Below are 26166 nucleotides of genomic sequence, written 5' to 3'. Positions count from 1 at the left end.
TAAAACAAAGCTAAATTTCTAATTTAACTCCCAGGTTGACTTTATCTAGGATTAGGCTAAATTTAGAGAATAAAAAATGCATAAATCACGTGAAGATACTCCGGCGTTTGTAATTGTACTGCGATATGCCCACACTGCCGCTTTATATTTTGCAGTTTTACAGATAGGCCTACCGACCAATGTATTAACGATGGTCAAAACAGGCAACTAAACAGCGGTGTATTCATTACGGAAACCGTTTAAGAAAGGAAACAAACAGAGCAAAACGAGAGTTTCTATTTAACAATTTCAGGTAATTTCCTCACCGTTTGGTTCTGATTGTTTCCGTTTAAGAAACGTTTTGTTACAGAATCGGCGGAATGAATACACCCCTGTGCTCACCGGGGCGGTTCATACTGGGCTGGGCGTGGGCTCCAGCAGACTTGTCTTCATCCTCTCCCTCTTCGAAGCACATTGTTCGCTATGACTTAACCTCGCGTACAACATTGAACGAATGCTGTAAAAATTGGCCTGAAAAGTATCAGTTCTGGAATAATAACATATTTCTGTTGTCAGACATTCGTTGAGGAAACGGGCCACCATTGTATTTCTATTCTTGGAACACTCAGAAGCTACTGAGTTGAAACATTGTTTCCAGTAGACCAAGTCACGCTCCTGATTATTGGGTAGAGCTCTGCTTGTAAGTATTGCGTGCACGTTTTTCATCTATTACACACATGTAGGCTATTTGAACTGTCGCTCAATGTTATTTTGTGTGCTTTGTCCAGGGAACCCATACAGGGGACCAACAGTAGTGTTTACAGCTCGAGCTCGTTCACACGGCCACTGCTGCGGCGCACCTTTTTATTTTTTTATGACATTCACGCGTACATCAGGCTGAATCTCGTTGGCGAGCACAACATTGGGAGGTGTAGCCTAACGTTTTGCAAGACAAATTGCTATTCGCGTGATCATTGACCCAAACCATAGGCATATTGGTAGGCCTATTGAATCAGTTTGTGTATATTATTTCTCAAATATAGGAATTTAGTTCGTAGGCTAAATCCCCTGGTCAGCCCATAAACTTCACGGACAGGGGGTCATCTGCTGCTGGTATATAGGCTAAGCTAAACCAAGGAAGGCATACTAGAAAATGAACCCCCTGATATTTTCATTGGCATTGTCAAGACATTCAAGTATTAAACTGTTGCCATTTTGTATGGCCAGGCCATTCAATGAGCGCTCCAACAGCCGAGCTGCAATAGTGGCTGTAGCTTGTAGACCACACAGACAAGGGTGACGCCCCGTCTTGTAGGCTACACCGAATTGTAGCACTGCGGAAGTTGCAGTTAATTACTAGGCGGTTGATTAAGAACCCGATTCTACACTGATATGCTTGGTCAAGGATCAGGAATAGATTATTTTTGTAGTCTAGAGACAGCCGACTAGTATCGGCTCACCAGACCACAACGTCACAAGTTTGTCTATGTCGCATGCCTTACATTCGAAGCTGATGCTTGGAATAACATGCGATTTTGTTGTTGAGTAGCCTGAAGTTTAAAAAAAGAAAAGCATGGGAGGCCTGGTATTTCCGGTAGAATATCTCACATAAGGCTAATTCAACAGCATTGCTATTCTAGCTACCTATACCTACCACGGTGTAGCGACTCTCATTGCTCCTCAGTGGGCTATGACATCATACATGCGGTGTTGACCAAGAGACAGACCTATGACCCATGATGTAGCCTAAAAGCATGATATATTTTCAGTCTTTATATGCCTCCATTTCATTCATTGCAGGTCAGTTTCACCCATCGTCAGTCATTAGGTGTTTTCATAACTTCATCTATTTGTTTATGATGATGACCATGAATATTGGTAGTAGGTAATAATACAGAATAGACCAGTGCTTAGTAATACAGTAGACTATTATGAGTGTATGCAAAATGGCACAACATAAGTGAAGCATGATTCATGTCAACAATAGCCTGTGAGAGCAATACCGTTTTATACAAAAAGTAATCATGCTGATCAAGATCTCTACAGATTTACACTCAAGCTAGATATACCATTGATTTGGACACTTTTAGATTTAGAAAGGGTTCTATTCGCGTAAAGGGCATGATGGTGGTACACTTGATAATGGTTAGCTGAAGCTACATGAGGGACACAGCACTTCTCTAATTCTTGGGAAGAGTGGCTTTGTGTTGGGGATTGTTTACTAATAGTTGGTTTTCCAGTTGCTTTCTATTGTCATGGAGCTGAATAGAAATAGACTTTGTCCACTGATGGTCCTGGCTGTGTGTGTGTGTGTGTGTGTGTCTGCAGGTCTCTTCTCAGCCTGTGTTCTTGGGGAGGACTATAGATCAGAGGATTCTGGGTGGGATCTTCCTTGTCCAGGAAGGCCTTTGTTTACGCAGCTCTCAAGATGCTCTTTGTTGGTGGGGGTTGTCTGATGAATCATCTCACCTGATCTCTCTCTCACACAAAAACACACTTATTTAGTCACCATGAAATGCTTAAATGTCACAAACCTGACAGTTAACGGTATATGTTTCTCATATTTCTTGATCAGTTATTTATTTTGGTTCTCATTTTATGTTGCATTGCAACTTAAGTGGGCCCTTCCCGCTGCACAGCTTACATGCCAGTGGCCCACAGTTGTCAGAGGCTATCAGGTTGGCAGTGTTTAGTGTGTACATCTGTCCTTTTCATCTCACCACCTGGCTCCATCACCTGATCCCTGGTTAACAACCTGAAAGGATGACCCAGTGGGAAAATGTCACATTTTGCTAAGAGGCTGTTTTGAGGCTAGGGCCCTCACCTCTTCTCTCCCTCTGCACACAGTGTCACTATTGGGGAGAGCAGAGGGAGCACTGCACTTCCACTCATTACCACCCGTCCTGCTTTCTGATAAGATGCTACATCTCGATTCCAAGTATCTTAATTAGTTGACAGACTGAACTGTTTTGTTCTGTGATCCTATTCATATGATGTGCGGGCTTCTGTCTTCACATTGTGTTCTGATGGATGAGCCATGGATGTAATGGGGTTAGTCCTGAAGGCCTCTGTATTTACCTCATCTTGTAAATGTATGGATTTTCTGATGCTGAATTGTGTCAAGGCTGGGCTACATTGTGTTGTAGCATTGCAGCTGAGTTTTGTGTAGTGGTGGTGCACTGTGGGGGGGGGGGCCTTGGTCTAGGCTCCATGATGGTTTCTCAGTGTTCGATTGTGATCCGTCCCTAGAGAGGTTTCTTTTACCATCATCGCTCCATTAAAAATCTATCCCTGCAATGGGCTTGTGGCTCTGCCAATATGGATCCTTTAACCTATTAAGTGTTTTAGTTGAGAGAGTGGCGACGTAGGAGGTCCACTCTTCAGTTCTTCATCCTCGATAGAGGATGTGTGGGGCCGAGAGCGGGACACTTATTTGTGTGGAAAGGTGGTCTACCTTTCCTCAAAAGAGTGACAAAGAGTAGCATACTACTATCAACTCAATGCCGAATAAAATGCGTTGTGTTCTACCCCAAGGTACAGTATACAAAAAATTAGGAACACCTGCACTTTCCATGACTGACCAAGCAAAAGCTATGATCCCGTATTGATGTCACTTGTTAAATCCCTATAAATCAGTGTAGATGAAGGGGAGGAGACATGTTAAAGAAGGATTTTTAATCCTTGAGGCAATTGAGACATGTATTGTGTATGTGTGCTATGGAGTGGGTGAATGGGCAATACAAAAGATTTAAGTGCCTTTGAACAGGGTATGGTAGTAGGTGCCAGGTGCACCGGTTTGAGTTTGCAAAGAACTGCAACGCTGCTGGGTTTTCCAGCCTGCGCCCTCAGTGAGATGTCATGTAAGATTATCCTCATGGTCCAGGCAGAGCTCTAGAGTTTCAAAAGGAACTGTTAATTTCCCCAGCTCGAGGTGGCCGTGAGCTATATATAACCCTACACATGTTCATGTACCACCCCTTGAGCAAAAGGGCACAGCCATACAGAGATTTAGTGGAGTAGGTCATCAGACAGGGCTGTGGCCGAAGACTGAGAGTGTTTAAGGCTTTTTAATATGCGTCACCATTTCAAAAGTGCTTACACAAGGGGTTGACTCCTCCATTCTTGACCTCTTATGTTAGAATTCTGCATCAATTCATTAATTTAAAAAAAATCCAGACTATATGTGTTTACTGTAGTGGTGGTGTTTTGGAGACTGTGTATGACTGCCGTAGCGGTGTGGTGTGTGCGCTTTAACCGTGTGTGTGCACTGTAACAGTGTTGGTGTGTGTGTACACTTAAGGGGCTAATTAAGACTGGTAGAGAGACTCAATGTGCTCTGGCCCTAATTACCAAACTGAAAGTCAGAAAGAGTGGAGAGGGTATGGCTGGCACTGGGCACTGCCACAAGGAGAACTCTGCTGTGTGTGTGCATCCCGTGTGATGGTGTCCTCCTTCGGTAGTAGCTAGACAAACACCACAGGACTGATCCCTACAGACAACAAGTGGTCCTGGAGTCAGCAGACAGGGCTGCATCAAACATTCATCTGCCTATGTATGTCTGGATTATTAATCAGCCTCTGACAGTCTAGATTGTCAGTGAATGGCATGGCTATGTCTCCCCTCAACCATAGAGGAGTGTGTAAAAAGCTCCTCTTACCAATAACAATTCAAATCTGCCTAGACTGCCGCTATTGGAAGGAGATGTCATATGATGTGACTTGCATGTAATGGCACATTAGAGTTGAACTGTTATTTTCATGATAATTCAACCATCCATGATACGACGTGGAAACTATGTACTGTACTTGGTGGTGCTGTTTGAAGCTATTGTCTCAAAGCATTCCTTTCTGTTGAACTCTGACGCCTTTCACTTTCACTTCTTTGCCACAGAAACTAGTTTCCCTCCCTGGAATCCCAGGGGTTTTCTTTAAGACTGCTACTACTCTCTTCTGCCCTTGGCTTTGTCAGAGGAAAGAATCTCAGGAACCACATTGGTGTGATGTATGTCTATCTTCTGAGATGCACAGCATAAGTAAAAAGATGTCCTAGAAAGTGCCAATTGTAACTGTAAGATATTGATTGATGGGCAGCTGGTGGGGAGACTGGAGAGTCTGGCTACAGGGTCATTCAGCTAGATGGGCAGTGTAATGGGGGAGTAGGAACAGGTGAGGAGAGGGGGAGCACTAAGGGGCTGGGATGGTTTGGACGGGAGGAGGAGTAATCGTTACCGTCTCCCGGATTGGCCCACCTTGAGCTGGGCGATTTATATTGTGGATACCGGTTTGCAGGTATGGATCCAAATCCCGTCTTTAACAATATTTTGATACAGTGCTAAATTATAAGTTCTACAAATTGAACTACTTCACTGTCCGTTTTGTTCTAGTTTGGTTGAGTATAAAGCCATTGAAACCACTTAGAACTAATTTGTTGCCATTCAAGGGTCATGCTCTATATATTTAGAACTTTAATTATTCAGTAGGAGAAAATACCGCCATATTGTCAAAACATTTGAGAAATATTGTGATATCGCTTAGGCCCACCCTGTCCATTCTGTTGATTTGGTTGTGCCTCTCATTTCCTATGATGTTGTCCACCTTTATTCCAGGACACACAGCCCAGTAAGAATGATCTGCCTGCCACTAAATCTCCATTTGAAAAGACAACAACGACCTGTGTGCAAGAAGTCATCTCCCCTGTTTACTCAGAGGGATAGATCAAAGCTGCAGCTTTTCTCTCTGGGCCAGACCTCTTATCACTGTAGAATGTATCACTTATTTTTATTCTGTTACAGCCTTCTGCTGCAGAGATAACACTACAGTAGCCCAGGGTATGTCCAGGCTCAGCCAAGAGACACCTCAAAACATGACCTCCACCTCAGCTGCTCTATTAGCTAGTATATGCCCAGTATCTGGCTATGTTAGAGCACAGTGTGTGCATAAACGAGAAGTGTGTTTATTTTTTACTGAATTAATTTACAGGGAAGAAGGAAGCTAAATGTTTGCCCACACGATTGAGAGGTTGTGGTAATCCCCTCCTGTTGTGTTAGAATTATAGCCATTGGGTTTTTCGCAAGCCTGTGAGTGTTGGCTCAGTTAGTAGAGCATGGTGTTTGCAATGCCAGGGTTGTGGGTTCAATTCCCACGGGGGACCAGTACGGGGATTTTTTTTAATGAAATGTATGCATTCACTACTGTAAGTCGCTCTGGATAAGAGCGTCTGCTAAATGACTAAAATGTAAAAATGTTGACATTGGTGATGGTCTAGCCGATCTAGAGAGCTACCTGTTTTCATGAAACCCCTTGGCAGTCTGGTATAGAGCCTGTTGGAACAGCTGTGCAGGAGAAGCCCTGAGGGGTTTGGAGCAGTGTAGAACAGACCAGAGGGCAGTTGCTCTTTCAGCAAGCAAAAAGCCTTCCTTCAATCATTAACATCAGTGACCCAACAGTCCACTCATCAACAAGGCACTCTGGTCTCTCTTTCTCTCTCTCTCTCTCTCACACACACACACAGAGGTGCATGACGTTCTATTAATACACTACCACATCAAGAGACAAATATAGGAGTTTACTTGGAGTGTTTCTGTTGCCTTTGACTCCCTGCCACTGCATTAGCCTTGTAAATGTGGTGTTTTTTTGATGGTGTGTATCCTGCTGTCATCAAACTGTCCAGAGTCCAGGTTGGTGTCACTAGTTACTCCTCTCGGAACACTGCAGCACCTGTGCAGGCATATTAGTGTGTGTGTGTGTGTGTGGGGACTGTACACACAGGGCGTGTGTGTACAGTTTTTTAGCACATTAAGGAGTAACAGGGCTTCATGGAGCTAAAACTGTAAAGGAGGACAGGAGGTTAGTGTAGGCTAGGGGATGCTGTGTTTGACTGTGTGAGGGAATACAAAAAGCACCTGACCTGTAAGGGATATTTCTGAGAGCAGTGAAGAGGTAGGGTGGGTCAGTCCGGTGGCTGTTTGGTCAAGAAGGTTGTAGTGTATTAAAGGAGTAGGATGCTTACATCCGGTAGAAGATCCAGGGTCTGTTTGTTAGCAAGTCATCTGTGGGCAGTGTTCCCGCAAATTTTTTCCGGCACTGAGCAAATTTCAGGTCCGCTAAGCGCACACTTGAACATTGTGACAGTCGCCAAGTAGGCTGCTGTGGCTATTTGATCATGATGTAGGTCTACCAGAGTTGCCTACCATAAACAATGGAGACTAATGCATCCCATAACATTTTAACACGGAAATAGCTGTTCTGTCAGTAGCAGCAAATGTGTGGTGTTCAATGTAAACCTATATTCCAGGAGACTTTTGGGGGAAAAAACATGCAGGGATTGATATTAACCGGTTTATCGACTTGTCCTTCAGACAAGGAGACATGGCCTTCCCTGTAGCTCAGTTGGTAGAGCATGGTGTTTGCAACGCCAGGGTTGTGGGTTCGATTCCCATGGGGGGCCAGCACAGAAAAAAAATGTATGAAATGTATGCATTCACTACTGTAAGTCGCTCTGGATAAGAGCGTCTGCTAAATGACTAAAATGTAAATGTAAAATGAGACGACTGAAAATGTTGTGGTGGTTGATGCAAGAAAACACTTTACAAAATAAAGTCATTATTATTTGCATACCATTATTAGAGAGAATCAGACAAGTTATGCTACCCTCTGCCTATTGGCTACTTAGCTTATTCAAGACCGTCTCAATGCAACACTGCCCCTTTAAGACAAAAAAAGCTTTTTACCGGACTCATTTTTCAAAGATGGTTAGAAATGCACACATTTTGTGCTCCTGTTGAAAGCAACAAATTGTTGACAAGAAAATGGCTAACTGGGCTAATAACTCACTAATTAGCAAACAATATGAACAAATGTGCACAGGTGGCTACATGCAGCTCTCACTTTGATATCAAAACAAGCGCATCTACTCACCGCTAATGCTTTAAATACAGTCCAGTTCAAAGTGAATGGCACAGATCCATATATGGCAATGGCAATTTGCAAATAGGCCTACTGCAGCTCTGATTGGTTATGGCGCACCGGTCTGTGTAGAGTACTGCCTGAGTCGTGCCCGTCAATACAATAGACTTCTACTCCGATGTGCTCTCTTGCACAGATAGTTTTGCATACTAAATCTTGTATAGTTCGTTTTCTTTTGCTATGTTACGTTGAAAGTGGCTAATATTTTGTTGATTCGAGCACAATTCCCACAGTAGAGTGAAATGTTGATAGTCTTAACTAAAGTGGAAAATTCTAAAAAGTTGAGTGAAGTTCATTCTCGTGCTTTTCTGCGTTGTCTGATATTTCTTCTGCGCAGCAGTCTGAGGGGAGCTGTGCATGTGCGCAGCTTAGAGGAATGTGTGTGTGGGTACAGTAGAAGATAAAGGGTAGGGCAGATCCATACACTGGGTTGCAGTGGGAGGACGTGTGAGTTGGTTGGCTGTCCCATATCTTAAAAAGAAATCTCAGTCGAGCTATTGGACAAGGGAGGCTCTTCTATAAACCTGTCATGATAAATTACAGGGGCAAAGAATAGTCCTTCTTATTGAGGTCAGTTTACCCTTTCACTGACTCGTCATCACTGTATCATGTCCTGCCATAGAGAAGTGGTCATGAGAAGGATATGTAGGCTAACTGACTGATGGTAAGCTGCTGAGTATATACCACCAACATCGCCCTTATGACTCCTCGCTGCTGTTTGGCTCATGCCCTCTGGAATTTCACTGGCCAGCGTGTGTGCGTATGTATGGTTCGTGCAGCTTACTTGACAGTTGACACCCTGCCCCAGCCTGTCAGCCACGAGAGAGAGTACAGTGGCTGGACTTCAGCTGAGTGTCTCTTTTAGCCACGCAACACTACCCAGTTCACTGGGGTAGGGGGTTTTACCTTGTCAAATCAGAAGCCTACTGGTTGGCAACATTTACTGAGGCTGCACCTGTGACTCGTGCTGAGATCTTATGGGAAAATTACAAGTTGATAGCTTTCTGTTAGCTGTTTTTGTTTTAGGGCACTGATGTCCTATGAGTGAACCACTGTAGTCTGACACTGTTCTGTAGGTTTAGGTGACACACTAACTGTGTGTTGTGACACATGGAGCAATACCATCACCAGTATGTTCTCTGTGCCATCTAGGCTACATTCATATCGGATGAGCTTTTGGGATAACTTAGTGTCCATGGTTATCTCTGAATCTCTGACACGCTCCATTCTGCAATCTGTTGCAGTGAGAGACTGGATGTGTACATACCGTTCAACTCAACACCTCACTGTGTCAGGGTCTCAATACTGTTACATTGCTCCCTCCCTCTCCTTCATCTTCACTGATCGGTGATGTGATTGGATTGGATATGGTAGATTTCCACCAGAACAGGCTGAAGGATGCATTCTAAAGGATTCCCACAGACCGCCTGTGTTTTGAGTGACTCTTTCCAGTAATGTCAGATAAGTGATTTTTATTTTATTTACATTTAACCTTTATTTAGCTAGGCAAGTCCGTTAAGAACAAATTCTTATTTACAATGATGGCTTACCCCGGCCACCCTATGGGACTCCCAATCACGGCCAGGTGTGATACAGTCGGGATGGGATGAGGAAAGGATGTGTTCTGGAAGAGAACAGGGCCTGGTCCAACTGGATCATATTCACTAGGAGATATGTAGGTAGGTAGGTACCTACCGTGTCCAATAACAAGCGCTTGTTTTTGTTGAAGAAACATTTTCCGTTGCAGAACGAATGAATACTGCCCGGGTTGTTTAATGAGAGCCCCTGATTTATGACAGGGTAGCCCTGTGTAATGGCTGCGCCGGACCCAACCACCGAGGGGGGTGATGAGGTACACCTGGGAGTCCTAAAACCCTCTGACTGACTGCACGGCTTCCCCTTCTCTGTCCTCTCCTCTAAACTCACTGACCCCAGTGGCTATCACTGCTGCAGTGCCACAAAGTACACTCAACACAGTGTGCAGATATCTATTTTCTACGGAACATATCAGAGAAATTATGGATGTTAGTTCGATTTTTTTTTTTGCATTCGTTGTCCATTTTAACGTTTGCCATTATTTAATGCATCTAGAATTTGTATTTTATTAGGATCCCTATTAGCCGCTGAGAAAGAACCAGCAACTTTTACTGGGGTTCATTGACGTCACCAGATCCGGGCTTTCGGGGCTTTAACCCCAAATTATTTTCTCAGCCCGAGTCTTTTGCCCTGCTGGGATGCTGTAAAACAAACTAGGATACACTGCATTACACACTGCAATGAATACTCCAATCATGAGCCCTTGTCTGCCCTGTGTCATGTAAAAACTCTTTCCAGCGTGGAGTAGTTCCCAATCGTTCTGATTGTGACATCATGTTGTAAAATTTCTCAGTGTGAAAATGTTCCCAGTTCAATAATTGCACGTGCGTCTCTTTATGTGGATAGCTGAGCCCGTGTGGATGTTTCATGATTTTCAATCATGTTAGGCGCCTGTATTTGTACATATCTGCATATAATCCCCCCCACTCTACAGTTAAAACAAGCCTACTGCTAATGTGAGTTTACGCAGTTCCAACATAATCCAAGGGATAGCAGCCTAAAATCCCAATCCTGCTATATTGCAAATACCTAGAACATTATTTATGCAAAACATAAATTTGTGGTCTAGGCTGACACCCTTTGGATTATTTTGGAACTGCACAGTGCGCGCAGCATGACTAGCTACACAAACGGCACTCTAAGGAGACAAAGCCATTTTATGTATTGTAATTTGCACTGTATGTATTTGACCTAGATATTGTATGTATGAATATGTAGGCTGTGTGACATTTAAATGTATGTAGTTCTGTCATTGAGCTGTTCTTGTCTATTAATGTTCTGTATTATGTAATGTTTCATATTTTGTGTGGACCCCAGCAGGGACGTCACAGAATCTCCGGGACTCAGCCCTGAAGTCCTGGGGCGAACTGGGGAAGGGGGGAGTTTGATCCCCGCGCGACCGAAATGAAGCGCCCCGCACTCTTTGCATCACAGGCTAGCCATGAACGTTTTGCAGAAACATAACAATGTTGCATATCTCACTGCTTTCTTCCATGCGCTGTGCTCTCCTGATGCCAAATAATCAACACTTAATATTAATTCAATGGGTTGTGGTCAGTAAACCCATTTTAATAGTATTTATAAAAATCTATTAGCAAGTACAAATTACAAGTGCATAACTATATGGTAATTTTCATGCCTCATGTTGATGTCGGTCACATTACTGCTAACTAATGTGTAGTAAGGTGTTTTATCTGGGTTTTTTTTATCTGTTTTTATTGCTATCTTGTCTTACATGGGATTGCAGAGTTCCATGTAGTCATGGCTCTATTTAATACTGTGTGTTTCCCAGCCTCTGTTCTGGACCTGAGGACTGTGAAGAGACCTCTGATTGCATGTCGATGAGTGTGCTAACTTTTTGAACAGACAGTTCAGTACCCTTAACACCTCGCACAAAGATGAATTTGAGATGCAGTCAATCTCTCCTCAACTTTGAGGCAGGAGAGATTGACATGCATGTCAAAGTGCAATACGTGCTGCGTTGTTACAGACCAACTGCAAAATACCTATGTCCCTCTTTGCCGCACATGACCACACAGCTGGGAAGTAGTCCAGGTGCGACAAAACTAAGTCCTGTAGGACATGTCTGGTCGACTGAGATGTGAAGAAGGCAGAGCAATGTCCTATCATGAACAGACCTCTTCCCATTTTAGCAACCATGGAGTCTATCATTTTTGACCATGACAGCTTGCTATCTAGGGTTGCACCCAGCAGTTTAGTCTCTTCAACTGGCTCAATCGCAACATTTATTCAAGAATCTAAAAAAATAAATGTAGCACCAGCCTATTGCTAGTTACCATTCTAAATCTTACTGGAGCTCTATGTTAAGGGTTTCAGTTATTTATTTTACTGTTGCAGCCGATGTGTATACTGTTGAGTCGTCAGCGTACATAGACGCCCAGGCTTTATTCAAGGTCAGTGGAAGGCCTTTAGTAAAAACAGAAAACAATAATGGCCCTAGCCAGCTGCCCTGTGGTACACTAGAACACTATTAAAATGTTCCTAATAAAACAAAAGTATTTGCAAGCAAAACTAGCCAAGATTACCGTTTGTACAACAACTGCATTCTCACGCATAATGCAACAGATGTCATCAGCACACGCAACAGATCAGTGTACAGTCGTGGCCAAAAGTTTTGAGAATGACACAAATATTAATTTCCACAAAGTTTGCTGTTTCAGTGTCTTTAGACATTTTTGTCAGATGTTACTATGGAATACTGAAGTATAATTACAAGCATTTCATAAGTGTGAAAGGCTTCTATTGACAATTACATGAAGTTGATGCAAAGAGTCAATATTTGCAGAGTTGACCCTTCTTTTTGAAGACCTCTGCAATCCACCCTGGCATGCTGTTAATTAACTTCTGGGCCACATCCTGACTGATGGCAGCCCATTCTTGCATAATCAATGCTTGGAATTTGTCAGAATTTGTGGGTTTGTGTTTGATCACAAGATCTCCATGGGATTAAGGTCTGGGGAGTTTCCTGGCCATGGACCCAAAATATCAATGTTTTGTTCCCCGAGCCACTTAGTTATCACTTTTGCCTTATGGCAAGGTGCTCCATCATGCTGGAAAAGGCATTGTCCGTCACCAAACTGTTCCTGCATGGTTGGGAGAAGTTGCTCTCGGAGGATGTGTTGGTACCATTCTTTATTCATGGCTGTGTTAGGCAAACTTGTGAGTGAGCCCACTCCCTTGGCTGAGAAGCAACCCCACACATGAATGGTCACAGGATGCTTTAATGTTGGCATGACACAGGACTGATAGTAGCGCTCACCTTGTCTTCTCCGGACAAGCTTTTTTCCGGATGCCCCAAACAATCGGAAAGGGGAATCATCAGAGAAAATGACTTTACCCCAGTACTCAGCAGTCCAATCCCTGTACCTTTTGCAGAATATCAGTCTGTCCCTGATGTTTTTCCTGGAGAGAATTGGCTTCTTTGCTGCCCTTCTTGACACCAGGCCATCCTCCAAAAGTCTTTGCAGTACTCCAGAGTGTTTTACAATCATTCTTTTATATAATTTATCTTTGTTCCATAGTATAGTTTCTTCTTATTTTTGTTTAGTTACATGATTTCTCAATTTACTGTATGTTTACCAGTCCTCTATGTTGTCAGACTTATTTGCTATTCCCTTTTGCGTCATCCCTCTCAGCCATACAGTTTCAACTAATCAGCTATCCATAGGTGAATTTGGCAGTTCTAATTGTCAGTTTCTTCTTCACTAACCAGAAGAAGCATCATACTCAACTGTCATTAAGGGCCTATTCAAATGCTCTGCTCACGTGCTACACACAGGCTTTCAGAGAAACAGCGCCTCTATGCTGTATAAAAAAAAAAACATGAGGCTTCCGATTTGTGAGGTAGGCATCAATGAGGAGCACTCGGTGTCAAACCTCTCCCTCTCTCTGTCTCCCTTTCTCTCGTGTTCTGTGGGAGTGGATTGGAACATTGAGTACCTTCAGCACATTTGTGACATTCCTCTAAGGGGGACTCAGACTCAGCCGCTCTACACACACATACACATCTCACCTCTGGGCAGAGGTGGTGGTAAACAGAATAGTGAGGTAGGGGTTCAGGGAAGCTAATGTCAAACAGAACACGTGCCAATGAATATACATCAAAGAACAGAAAACATGATCAAATGTATGAACCTTTCTCTTCCCTTTCCCCCTCCTATCTGCTGTTCTCTCCTCTGTCTCTCTCTTTCTCACAGCAGTGTGTGTGTGTGGGGAGCAGTGAGGATGACGGAGTACAAGTTGGTGGTGGTGGGGGCTGGAGGTGTGGGGAAGAGTGCACTCACCATCCAGCTCATCCAGAACCACTTTGTGGATGAATACGACCCCACCATAGAGGTATGTACTGTGATTTTAATTTTTAATTTTTTAATTTAACTAGGCAAGTCAGTTGAGAACAATGATAGCCTACCCTGGCCAAACCCGGACGACGCTGGGCCAATTTTGTGCCGCCCTATGGGACCCAATCTCGGCATGTTGTGATACACCCTGGAATCGAACCAGGGTCTGTAGTAGGGATGCACCGACATTACATTTTTGCCCGATACGATATCCAATATTTTCCTTGCCAAAAAACCCGATACCAGTAACCGATATTTCAAAGTTTTGTGGCTTTTTAAGCATTATAGTACAGTTAAATTGTTGAAACACACACACACAGACCAAAAAATTATTTTGTTGGCATTTACATATGTCCCCATTACCAGTAAAACATCATCAAAACCTATTTCTTTCACTTACTGTGCTGTTTCGTTGTTCATTTGTTCAGTCGTTTCATTCTCAACCAGGAGTTCATCATACATGTCAAGCAGTGAAGTTGTCTGTCTGTGGCCTCTCTTCCTCGGTGCACACTGTCACTGTGTCCATTTCCATCTTGTCCAACTGTGTCTGTAACATTTCACGTAAACCCCGTTTCTTGTCTGCATCGAAGTAGCGGTCCTTGTACCCACCGACTCGCTTGTTCACAGCCTCAAGTAGAGTACTTTTGCAAGTTTTAACTGCCGACACAGACTGTGGGGTTTTGTTGAGCAGACGTTTCAATGCCATGACAGAGGGTATCACATCTGCGGCAGACGCAGTTGATTAGCTTTTTTCTTGAGTCAGTTGTTCAAATGGCGCTAGGAGTGTGTCCACGACAGAGAACAGTTGATTGTCAAGGGCAATGAATTCCATTTTCTTGGTGTTAATGGATTTCGCCTTTGAGTTGTCTCTGAAATGTTCTTACTCTTTCAAATGACTGCTCGACTTGAACTTGTTTAGTTGTTGGGAGTGTGCGCTTAGTTTTTTTTCTGCTTTTGTTCTAAGTAGTCGCTGAATGTCTGGGGGTGATGCACTTTTAAATGAGTAATTAGGTTTGTGGTATTGAAAGATTTCACGTTTTCCCCTCAGGTAATAATAGCAGCACTAACGTTGCATATGGCCTTTTTTGTTATCTTCCTTTGAAACTTCAAAATAGATCAACACAGCAGACATGGGCTAGGTTAGGAATGCTGTGTTGCACGTGTACCTCTGTATTTGTCGTGCCATCATTACGTTATATAGGTATGCACATCAGCTTTGACATCGGTTTTGCACATCGGCATTAACCTGTTGAGGACAGACGTTCCGCTAGCGGAACCCCGTTCCGCCTGTGGAACCCCTAGCCAACAGCCAATGGCATCGCACGGCGCGAAATACAAAACCAACTAAAATACCACAATTCCATTTTTTCAAACAATCAACTATTTTACACCATTTTAAAGATAAGACTAATGGTTAATCTAACCACATTGTCCGATTTCAAAAAGGCTTTACAGCGAAAGCAAAACATTAGATTGTTAGGAGAGTACATAGACACAAATAATCACACAGCCATTTTCCAAGCAAGCATATGTCACATAAACCCAAACCACAGCTAAATGCAGCACTAACCTTTGACGATCTTCATCAGATGACACTCCTAGGACATTGTTATACAATACATGCATGTTTTGTTCAATCAAGTTCATATTTATATCAAAAAACAGCTTTTTACATTAGCATGTGATGTTCAGAACTAGCATACCCACCAAAAACATCCGGTGAATTGACTAAATTACTCATGATAAACGTTCACAAAATACATCATTATTTTAAGAATTATAGATACAGAACTCCTTTATGCAATCGCTATGTCCGATTTTAAAATAGCTTTTCGGCTAAAGCACATTTTGCAATATTCTGGGTACATAGCTCGGCCATCACAGGCTAGCTAATTTGACACCCACCAAGTTTGGGGCTCACTAAACTCAGAATTACTATTAGAAAAATGGGATTACCTTTGCTGTTCTGTCAGAATGCACTCCCAGGACTTCTACTTCAACAACAAATGTTGTCTTTGTTCCAAATAATCCATAGTTATATCCAAATACCGCCGTTTTGTTTGTGCGTTCAGCTCACTATCCGAAGGGTGACGCGCGAGCGCATTTCGTGATGACAAATTTCAAAATATTCCATTACCGTACTTAGAAGCATGTCAAACGCTGTTTAAAATCAATTTTTATGCTATTTTTCTTGTAAAATAGCAATAATATTCCAACCGTGCAACGTTGTATTCATTCAAAGGCTGAAAGAAAAAAATGGAGAAGTCTCGTGAATGTGCATCTCTAGTCTCACTGTCCCCAGGCTGACCACTCACAAACAGAGCTGCTGTACTTTGCCCAGAGACAGCAGACACCCCATTCCACTTTCTGGCGGCTTTAGAGAGCCAATGGAAGCCTTAGAAAGTGTCACGTTACAGCACAGATGCTGTAATGTCGATAGAGATGCAACAGAAAGACAACAAATTGTCAGACAGGGCACTTCCTGTATGGAATCTTCTCAGGTTTTGGCCTGCCATATGAGTTCTGTTATACTCACAGACACCATTCAACAGTTTTAGAAACTTTAGTGTTTTCTATCCAAATCTACTAATTATATGCATATTCTAGTTTCTGGGCAGGAGTAGTAACCAGATTTAAATCGGGTACGTTTTTTATCCGGCTGTGAAAATACTGCCCCCTATCCCAAAGAAGTTAAACTAGAAATCGGGCGATGTTGGCATTTTTAGTTAATATTGTCCGATTCCGATATACTTACCGATTTATAGCGTGCATACCTAGTCTGTAGTGAGGCTACTAGCACTGAGATGCAGTGCCTTAGACCACTGCGCCTCTCGGGAGCCCAAATGTGTGCGCGTTTCCAGAGCTTCTGTCCACAGCTGTAGCTGATCACTGTGGTTAATGTCATGCGGATATGGCCCCTCCCCTGGTCTGTAGTGAACGGAGTAGAGTAGGTTAGTGTGACTACTGGCTCACTGGAGAGACCACTTAACTACCAGATTTCATTACTAAACAGGCTACTCATTATCAATTAAATTCTCCAAATGGCAGATTTTTTAAAAATTTTATTATTTTTTAAACATTTTTACTACACCGCTACTCCTAATTTAGTTCCTCTCAGTTCACTATGAGATTTTTAGAGACTGAGAGGGAACAAGAGGGAGTCTGCTTTCTCTTCTCTCCCTCTCTCTTTGTCACCACGCCTGCCTCTGGCCAGACAATGTCCTTTTTGTGTGTGCATTCCTGGCCCCTATGCACTAGCACACAAAGACCCTGCACCCTGTGTCTGTGTGTTGGGACGCTAAACCTTGGCCCTGCAACTCTGCCCCTTTTGATACCACTACCTCTTCTCTGTCCAGTCACACAGCATGGCCAGTCACACAGCATGGCCAGTCACACAGCACATGTGTGCCTGTGTGTGAGAGACTATCAATCAGGTCCCAGATCCAGACTCATGCTTTAAGCCTAGTCAAGAGACTTGTAAAATGGTTAGTTAGTATATTGAACACGCATCAATGGATTTCAGCTTATACTTCATTAGCGCATTCATTACAGATTGTAGGGTGTTCACCCATAAAAGGATTAATTCATTCAAGGTTTATACAAATGTGTCCATTCCATAGAGAATTCAGAAACTAAATAATCCAAAACCCATGTCTACCATATATGGTTTCAAACGTTACAGAAGATTTACTCTGAGAATTGAGCATGTTTAGAGTGAATTTAATGTCATCACTGGAAGGATCATGAAGTGCTGACTGCTCAATAGCACTCTAACATGCTGACCAGACCGCACACGCGCAAGTTGATTTTGTCCCCCCACACCAGACATAGTCAGGACACAGGTTGAAATATCGAAACGAACTCTGAACCAATTAAATTAACTTGGGGACAGGTCGAAAAGCATTAAACATATATGGCAATTTAGCTAGCTAGCTTGCTGTTGCTAGCTAGCGTGCTGTCTAAATTGGATATAAACATTGGGTTGTTATTTTACTTGAAATGCACAAGGTCTTCAACTCTGACAATTAATCTACAGATTAAAGGGTAAACCAACTGTTTCTAGTGATCTCTCCTCCTTCAGGCTGCTTCTTCTTTGGACTTTATATGGTGCATTACCACCACCAACTAGACTGTGGACATCAGTTCATCTTTCATTCACCCACGTGGGTATATGCTCCAAAAAATCAATGAGGTGATGGCACGTGGGTATATGCCAATGAGATGGGAGAGGCATGACTTGTTGTGCGTCACAAATAGAAGCAAGTTCTATTTTAGATCCTGGCTACGCAGTGCAATGATTGGATAACGTGTAAAAAAACGAATAATAACCTACGCTGGCGCATGCGACCCGAGCGGTGTGGCCAGCATGTAACTTCAACTGACAAGCTAACTAGTGGCTGCAGGTTCGCGCGTGAAAACATGAGCTTTTTCTAAATGAAATCCGCTGAATAAAAAACTAAATGAGGACTACATATATATTTATTTTTCAATACTAAGAGGCTGAATTTCAGTATCCACCCTCCGCGAAGACAATCGTTTCCTGTTTTTGTCTCTCCCTTTAAATTGCCATTGAAACAACCCCTCTCAACGTAGTATATAGGCAATGAAAGCCAAGAATCTGGAGGTGAAAATGACAAGGATATCAAGTTGATTTTGATTGGTCCAACCAGTGGCAACACCTCCAAATGGTACCACCTCACAATGCCAAATATGGAAGAGATACAACCAAGAGCGGCACAGTCTAAACTAGCAACGGTCACAACAAATTAACGTTCTTATTTCATCAACACGGTCAAGTACAAGTATATTAGGTTTATAATATTGTAGAGAACAGTCTAATGATTTAGTTCTGTGTAATTTAAAATGACATTGGGCAAAGTAAAATGTGTTTTGACATTCATTTCAAAGCATCCTCTTGAATTGCCCCGTTTTTCTCTACATTGTACAGCAGTGAGTGAATGCCCTACAGATGATTTGTATGTTAATTTAGTACACCAGGGGTTGAGTTTGTTAAATTGGTCCACAGCCACAGTTCCCTTTAACTTACACACATCCTTACACACCAAACCTATTTTTGTAAATCCTTAAGCAGGAGTGAACAAGTGCACACTTGGGTAGAGAATCAGTCGGCAGTCTGTCTGTAGCAGTGTAACTGGAGGATGTCCCCCCCCCCCCCCCCCCCCCCTTCAGGACTCATACAGGAAGCAGGTGGTGATTGACGGGGAGACATGTCTGCTGGACATCCTGGACACTGCAGGTCAGGAGGAGTACAGCGCCATGAGGGACCAGTACATGAGGACAGGGGAGGGCTTCCTCTGTGTCTTCGCCATCAACAACACCAAGTCCTTCGAGGACATCCACCAGTACAGGTGTGTGTGTGTGTCTGACCGGCCAGGGGGTTGTATGTGACGGTGGGGGGGTCATGGCTGTCTTGTGTGAAAGCTCTCTGCAGCAGCTAGCTGGGTGACGTCATGCCTTAGCATTTAACACAGCTATAGAAAGCTTATTAGCCTTCCGCCTTGGAGTGATTACAGCACGCTGCCAATGAAATCGATTCTGACTCAATTAGACCAGAGGAGAGTGGAGCAGAGGAGGCACACTCCCAATGACATGGAGGGAGGAGAGTAGAGCAGAGGAGAAACACTCCCAATGACATGGAGGGAGGAGAGTAGAGCAGAGGAGAAACACTCCCAATGACATGGAGGGAGGAGAGTAGAGCAGAGGAGAAACACTCCCAATGACATGGAGGGAGGAGAGTAGAGCAGAGGAGAAACACTCCCAATGACATGGAGGGAGGAATTCCAGACGGAGATGATGGTAATCTATTCTCTCTCCACTCCGTCTCTCTCCACTCCCCGTCTCTCTTCATCTCTCCACTAGGCTTGTATTGGGTATTACTGCTAGGTGGTGAAGGTGAATTGAGGGGTTGATGTATAGATCTGACCCAGTCCATTTGGTCCTGTCACGCAGTCATCTGACTGGCTCCTTGCTTAAGTGATTAGCTCATTCTGTTCGCTGCCTTCCCATCCATCTCCTCATATAAACAGTCATTGACATTGTGCATGCGCGTGCCAGGCACGACAACCTGGAACGCCACCGCTAGAAATCATCCATCCGGTTAGCTGTCCTGCTTGAGACTGTGCTGAGCTCCAAACAGATCTGACCCACTCCCCTCACACGCTCACACTCCCCTGGCCTGCTGGCTAGATGGATGCTGGAGAGATGAGATAATGCAGTTTGCTGCCCCATCCCTCCTCCAGCAGTGCAGCACAGCCATTAGTGTCTGACTGTGGCGTTGTTTATGGAGAGGGAGGTAGGATCCTAATACAGAAGGGTGAAATGACCCACGGACACTCCGTTCCTTCATTGGGAATTGATCGTGGCAACACTACAAAATGCATTAGTTGTGGTATGATGGTGTAACAGGTGGATATGTGCAGAGCAAGCTTATTATAGTTTTTATTTATATTCGTTTTCCGATTTGTTATTTGAAATTCATTTGGGTTTCCATTCGTTTTCAGACCTGATTTGCTAGTTTTTATTTAGTTGTATAGCAATATTTCTATTTTGTTTTACTGTTGGGGACAGAAAGCATGTGAGGGAGGCTAGGAACCATTTGTGCTGTATAGTTTTTTTGGGATGTCACTTCTTGCAGCTGAGGTAATGGGTCAGGCTATAGGTTAGGTTTCATTTATAAATTAAACCATCTCAATGTGACTTGGATTTAAAAGGAATAGCACTGAGACCTGTGCAAAAAATATGGTGGAAAGAAATTCTCTTGTCCGGGTTTACACCAATCCAATGCTTTTTAACTTTATTGTACAAGAATCAAGCTAGATACCTAGCCAATTTTTCCATTTAGCTAGTGATGGTGATGCACAAACTAGGCCTATTTGAAACATCACCCACCTCCTGGCTGCATTTACCCGCCACATTCAGTATCTTGAAAGCCCCCTCCAAAGGCTTGAAAATCCCTTTTTGTTTTTTCATTCATGATGGTTTTTATTTTAGCTAGTTTTGGTGTCAAAGATAATAGTTTCAGTAGTTTTTTAGTTTTTCAAACGTGTTTGTTTAATTATTTTATTTCAGTTTACTCAATCGTTTGTTCGTGATTCATTTCAATTTACTATAATAAACTTGGTGTAGTGGAGGGTAAACACCATTTGTGGAAAAATTCATTAACTATAGTGAGCGTAACTTTTTTTTTCACAGCGATCAGTTTACCCACCTATTTTCACCACCACATCACTGGATATGTGTACAAGCAGTTACATAGTGTTTTCATAGCTGCAAGTGCTTCTGACTCTACTACAGTTATTCTAAATGGTAGTTTAGGTCCTCATATTTGAAGAAACGGGTTAAACCAAGCAGGGAACTGACCAGTGTCTTTCTGTCCTCCTGTAGGGAACAGATCAAGCGTGTGAAAGACTCTGATGACGTGCCCATGGTCCTGGTGGGTAATAAATGTGACCTCCCATCGCGTACCGTGGACACGCGGCAAGCACAGGAACTGGCCCGCAGCTACGGAATTCCCTACATCGAGACCTCTGCCAAGACACGACAGGTACTCTTACACACACACACACACACACACACACACAGAGACACACAGAGACAGACAGAGAAACACACACACACACACACAAGAAGAGCAGTGAGTGTCCCTCAGTGCGATATGTGTGCGGTGCTGGGAACATTTTCTACAAATACACAGAAGTTATATTGTTGATGGCCATCAAGTTTATGAACTTGTAAATATGTAATGCCCACCTTTTTGCAGATTGTTCTGACTATGTGTTTGGTTTATTTGCAGGGGGTAGAGGACGCCTTCTACACGTTAGTGAGAGAGATCAGGCAGCACAAGCTGAGGAAGCTCAACCCTCCGGACGAGAGTGGACAGGACTGCATGAGCTGCCGCTGTGTGGTGTCGTGATGGAGGTCGTTCAGAAACTCAGCCCATTATCAACTTTATCCCAAGCATAATCAACATCATCGTTCACAGCAAAGAGGCACTGAATCCTTACACAATGTCTTAATAATTTCTACTTCTCTCTCACAGGTTACCAGTTCGGGGTGAGGAGTGGACCTAGTGGCAGAATGGACTTAAAGAATGATGGTGGAGGATGAAACAACAACAAACTGAAGAGTACAGTCTAAGAAAAGCAGATGCACCACCAGGCTGACTGTACCATAGACATTGGGGAGAGGGGGATCTTGCCCCTGCCATGCCATGCTAGACTAGGCTGTCTGTCCCCTCTTTGAGTCCATGTCTGCCAGAGCAACACCACTAATGACTGTTTCTCACCAGTGTGATCATGCTGGGCAGCTCCAATGAGTTCCTGCTAAGTTATTGTTTTACAGTCTCAACACTGGTCTTAAAGGGAGGTGTCACCAATCCCTGGTGAGTCCCCTTCACCAACACCTCAAAACCCTGATTTTTACATTTGACCCCCTGAAAAGACTGGACAGTAGTAGCCTAAATCCCCATCCCTAATTTAACCTCCCCCCAGCCTCCTTGTTCCTCTCTAGAGGGGCTCTGCAGTAACCTCATTATTACGGATACAAGTATGGGGACGGAGCATGACAAAAGACACGCCAGATATGATTATTTTTTATTTTTTTTACTGTTAGTCTAGCTGTCAAACCTAACTTTCTTTTTTTCTGAAAACACTTTTTTTGAAAGTGACTTTTTTTTATGGAAGGTTTTGAAGGTGATCACACTGGGCACTGTAAAGTAAGCCAGGATCTTTATTTCGTGTGATGGGCTGTTGCTATTTTAAGACCTGTCACCGTGAGGAAGTCCTTATTCGGGCCCTTACGTGGGCATGGCTGTGGATCAGACCGATGGATGGACTCATTTTCCCAGAGTGCCATTGCCTTCCCCCACAAACGTGTGTGCGTGCACATGTCGGTGTGCTAAAGAGTTCTCTTTGTGGAGTAATATAGTACTAGATATTGTAGGTTCTGGTGCAATAGGAATGTTTACTGTCTGACTAGGTTTAAGAATTGGGAATAAACCATCTCTCTCTCATCCCTATTTATTATTTGCTTGTATTTCTTGGGTGGAGAAGGGTGGGGTACATCAGTGATGTTTTACTTGCTGTTGCCTTCAAGGTTTGGCTGAATGATAGTTGGAAGGATGGGAGACGAACGTCATTCCTTGGTCCATGCAGTGCCATTATTTACCATGGGATGGTTATGCAGTGAAAGATTCTTCTTGCACAGGCTTTCAGGGAAGTGGAACAAAATACCCTTTGAGATTGTGCTATTTTAAGACACTGGTGGCATTCATTTCTTTCCTATTCCTTTGCTTAGACAACTGTATGTTGTTTAGTATAGTTTAACATTTCTAGATTGCAAGTATCGGTCCTCACTGTGTTTAAGGCTCAGGAAACAGGAATGTCTAGACATGTCTCGCTTTTGTATCTTATGTTCCAGGATGAAATCTGTGAAATTGAAATTCTAATGCACAAGAGCTGCCTTAAATGACTGGTAATATGTGGGATAAAACTGTTTTGGCCTCATAAAATAACCTTCTCTCTCATTCTACTCGCTACTGCCTCCTCAGCTGGACCTTTGGTTCCCTGAGAAGATCATTTGATTCAAGCTAGTCGTGTACGAGCCAACTTAATTTGCAAGAAAAGTCAGCGGAAAACGTTCTTCATTTTAGGGGTTCTCTTGTGATATTTCTCAATATTACATTTGAGTCATTTAGCAGACGCTCTTATCCAGATATGTCTAGATATTGAATGGTGTAGGTAGACCTACTAGCTTTTGTGCTCTCTACAACACTAACCGCAGCATAGGGCTGCCAATACAATAGAACACTGCTTGGTCCTGTTTAACTTGCCTTATTATTTGTTAGCTAGTACTTCATGCCTTAGAGTAGTACGTTTGCCTGAAGCAGGTGTTTCTGTGGTGGTCTGTCTGCTTTCCTCTGTGGATAACTGTTGTGAATGACTGGTGGCGATTGGAGATTTGCTCCTTCTGGGATTTGTTTATCTTTCCCTTGACTAACAGACATGAGGAAAAACAAACTCTGAAACAGTCCAACCAGATGAGATTCTGTACAGCGTGCCCTGTCTGATTAGCTAATGGTTTTTGTGTGTGTTAGTCCAAACTAAGATTGTTTAATTATGGCAATCTGAATTCAATAAGTGGTTGTTGTTTTTTTACCGCGTAAGAGCCGCTGGCTTTTTATTTCCCCCTCCTGTTTTTTAAGGTACGTACCCCCACAGTTCAGCCACAGTGACCCATATACTGTAGTACATTGTGATGCCTCATTAGACTTCAGTCAAAGCCAACTCCTTGACCTCTTGTCTAGAAGATAGGCCTTAACATTGGAAAATAATCACTTTATTCTGTCGCTAGAAATGCTTAATTTCAGACTTTTTGCTGCTATCATACATGTGAGTGGTGTTTCTTAGTATACGTACAGTACGTGCTCTTGTATGTGGTTTTCCAGGAGCTGCCCCCTCCAACAAACACTCTTCTGAATTACCCCCATCTTGCCTGAACACAATTATACCAGTTGGCATGTAAGAGATTTTTTTTGACCTGCTCCCTCCACCATGAGGGCCCTGCAGTCAGACAATACTCCCCAAGATCATCTCACCTTTCCTGGGTTGCTACCCTTCATATGTTGGACCCAGGGGATGAAGGGGTCTGTTGATGAAGACGCTGCACACAGGCTTGACCATTACCTCTGACAACAGCCACTATATCTCTTCTGGCTCTGTCTGGGTGGAACACCTCTACTGTGTTGTGTGGACCACAGATTATATTCTGGAGCTCTGAGGGATTCAGGGACGGTGTTGATCTTCTCTGTGTTTTATTCTCAATTTATTGTTGATGATTTTGGGGTCTTAACTGTGATGAAAAAAAAACGTGTTTTTAACAAAATATTATTTGTGTTGTATTAGTATAGGGCACTCCATAACCATAAAGTAAAGATACTCTGTACCTTGAAAAATAAATAGCCAATCTTAAACAAATGTAGATCTTTGTCCCCATAGTGATCTACTGTGTAATGTTAAACAAGTTACATGGCAGGTCTGATTTGTTTATCAAGTGGACCTCTGGTGTTAGATGTGAACTGTACAGTTGTCTGAACTATAGTTGGCTGTTATATTCTACATCTCACACAATGTCCCTTGTCTGTCTATACTCTGTGCTTTGACTGACTGGCAGTTATGGGCACACATCTAAAGGTAAATGCTTAGAAACTGGACATCAGTTGTCATTGCGGAATACAAGACCAGCAGGCCATCGGTAATCATGTCTGGAGGGGAGACTTTTGGGGACAAAAACATGGACATTGGGGGGTTTTGCCCAAGGACTGAAACCAAAAAGGGCTTGCTTCTCCCTTGTAAAACTATAGTGTGAACATGTGAGAGAGGATGTGGGTTTGGAAGTTTGATTGTGAAAATATCAACTGTTTTAACTATTTAAGATGTATTTACTCTTTAACAAAATGGCAAATGTGCAGCAGGGCAGGAATAAAGATGTCAAGATGAACTCATTCACCTGACTGACTGCAGTTATTTCAGCTACCATCTCCCTCCTCAGTCCAGCCCCCTCCAGGCTAAAATATGAATGAATAGTAACAACCCTACATATTTGTTTTTAGTACAAACACTGAATTTGTTTGTGTGAATTTTACAAGATTCATTAGAGCAGTTAATTGAACATTTAATCCTTTTGTAACTATTTATCCAGATAAGTGAGAATGTTTAGTCTTCAGAGCAGATGCAAATCACAGTAACAAACTGAATTGATAGCAAAGTTAATATTTAAAATGCACAAACATTTACTACACCATCACAAAAGATATGTCAACTGGATAAATTACAAACTTTATCAGCCATGACCTAGTCCACACCATGACTACAGAGTGGGATATTTCTCCACAAGAGGGCACAGAAGTTCTGAGATGTGGCAATCAGAACTATACAATTTATACACATTGGCCACCACTGTTTCAGTATATTTAATTTATACCAAACTCATATAGTTATCAATTTACATTGGTTTATTGACTATGATCAGCTGTGTTGCATTGCATCTAATGAATTTTCAGTGATAAAAATGACAAGGTATCAGACAAAAGTTTATTTTACTTCTCATTGAACACAGACAACAGAGTTGATGGAAGAAATTGAGCTGTTAGGAACAGTTTGACTTCTTAATCCATTTCTTCCACAGAGGGCCTTTTACCAAAAGATAAAGAACATGACTAACATTTTGTTTTCAGTATAGTTCTACAAATA

The 26166-nt window shown here is 42.8% G+C and overlaps 1 protein-coding gene across 3 annotated transcripts; it reads left to right on the top strand.

The window, feature by feature from the left end:
• Positions 1-402: 402 nt before the first annotated feature.
• Positions 403-25418, top strand: rash (GTPase HRas). Of its 3 annotated transcripts, none has more exons than XM_045687174.2 (6): positions 403-679; positions 13760-13895; positions 19088-19266; positions 21302-21461; positions 21711-21835; positions 21957-25418. In XM_045687174.2, exons 2-5 carry the CDS (start codon positions 13785-13787, stop codon positions 21828-21830), a joined length of 570 nt encoding a protein of 189 aa, XP_045543130.1. In that variant the 5' UTR covers positions 403-679; positions 13760-13784; the 3' UTR covers positions 21831-21835; positions 21957-25418.
• The last annotated feature ends 748 nt before the right edge of the window (positions 25419-26166 follow it).

The sequence above is a fragment of the Salmo salar genome, chromosome 10 (assembly GCF_965601325.2).
Source record: "Salmo salar chromosome 10, fSalSal1, whole genome shotgun sequence".
In the NCBI taxonomy this organism is placed as follows: domain Eukaryota; kingdom Metazoa; phylum Chordata; class Actinopteri; order Salmoniformes; family Salmonidae; genus Salmo; species Salmo salar.
The sequence above is the reverse complement of the archived record's forward strand: the minus strand, read 5'-3'. Positions and strand labels throughout refer to the sequence as shown.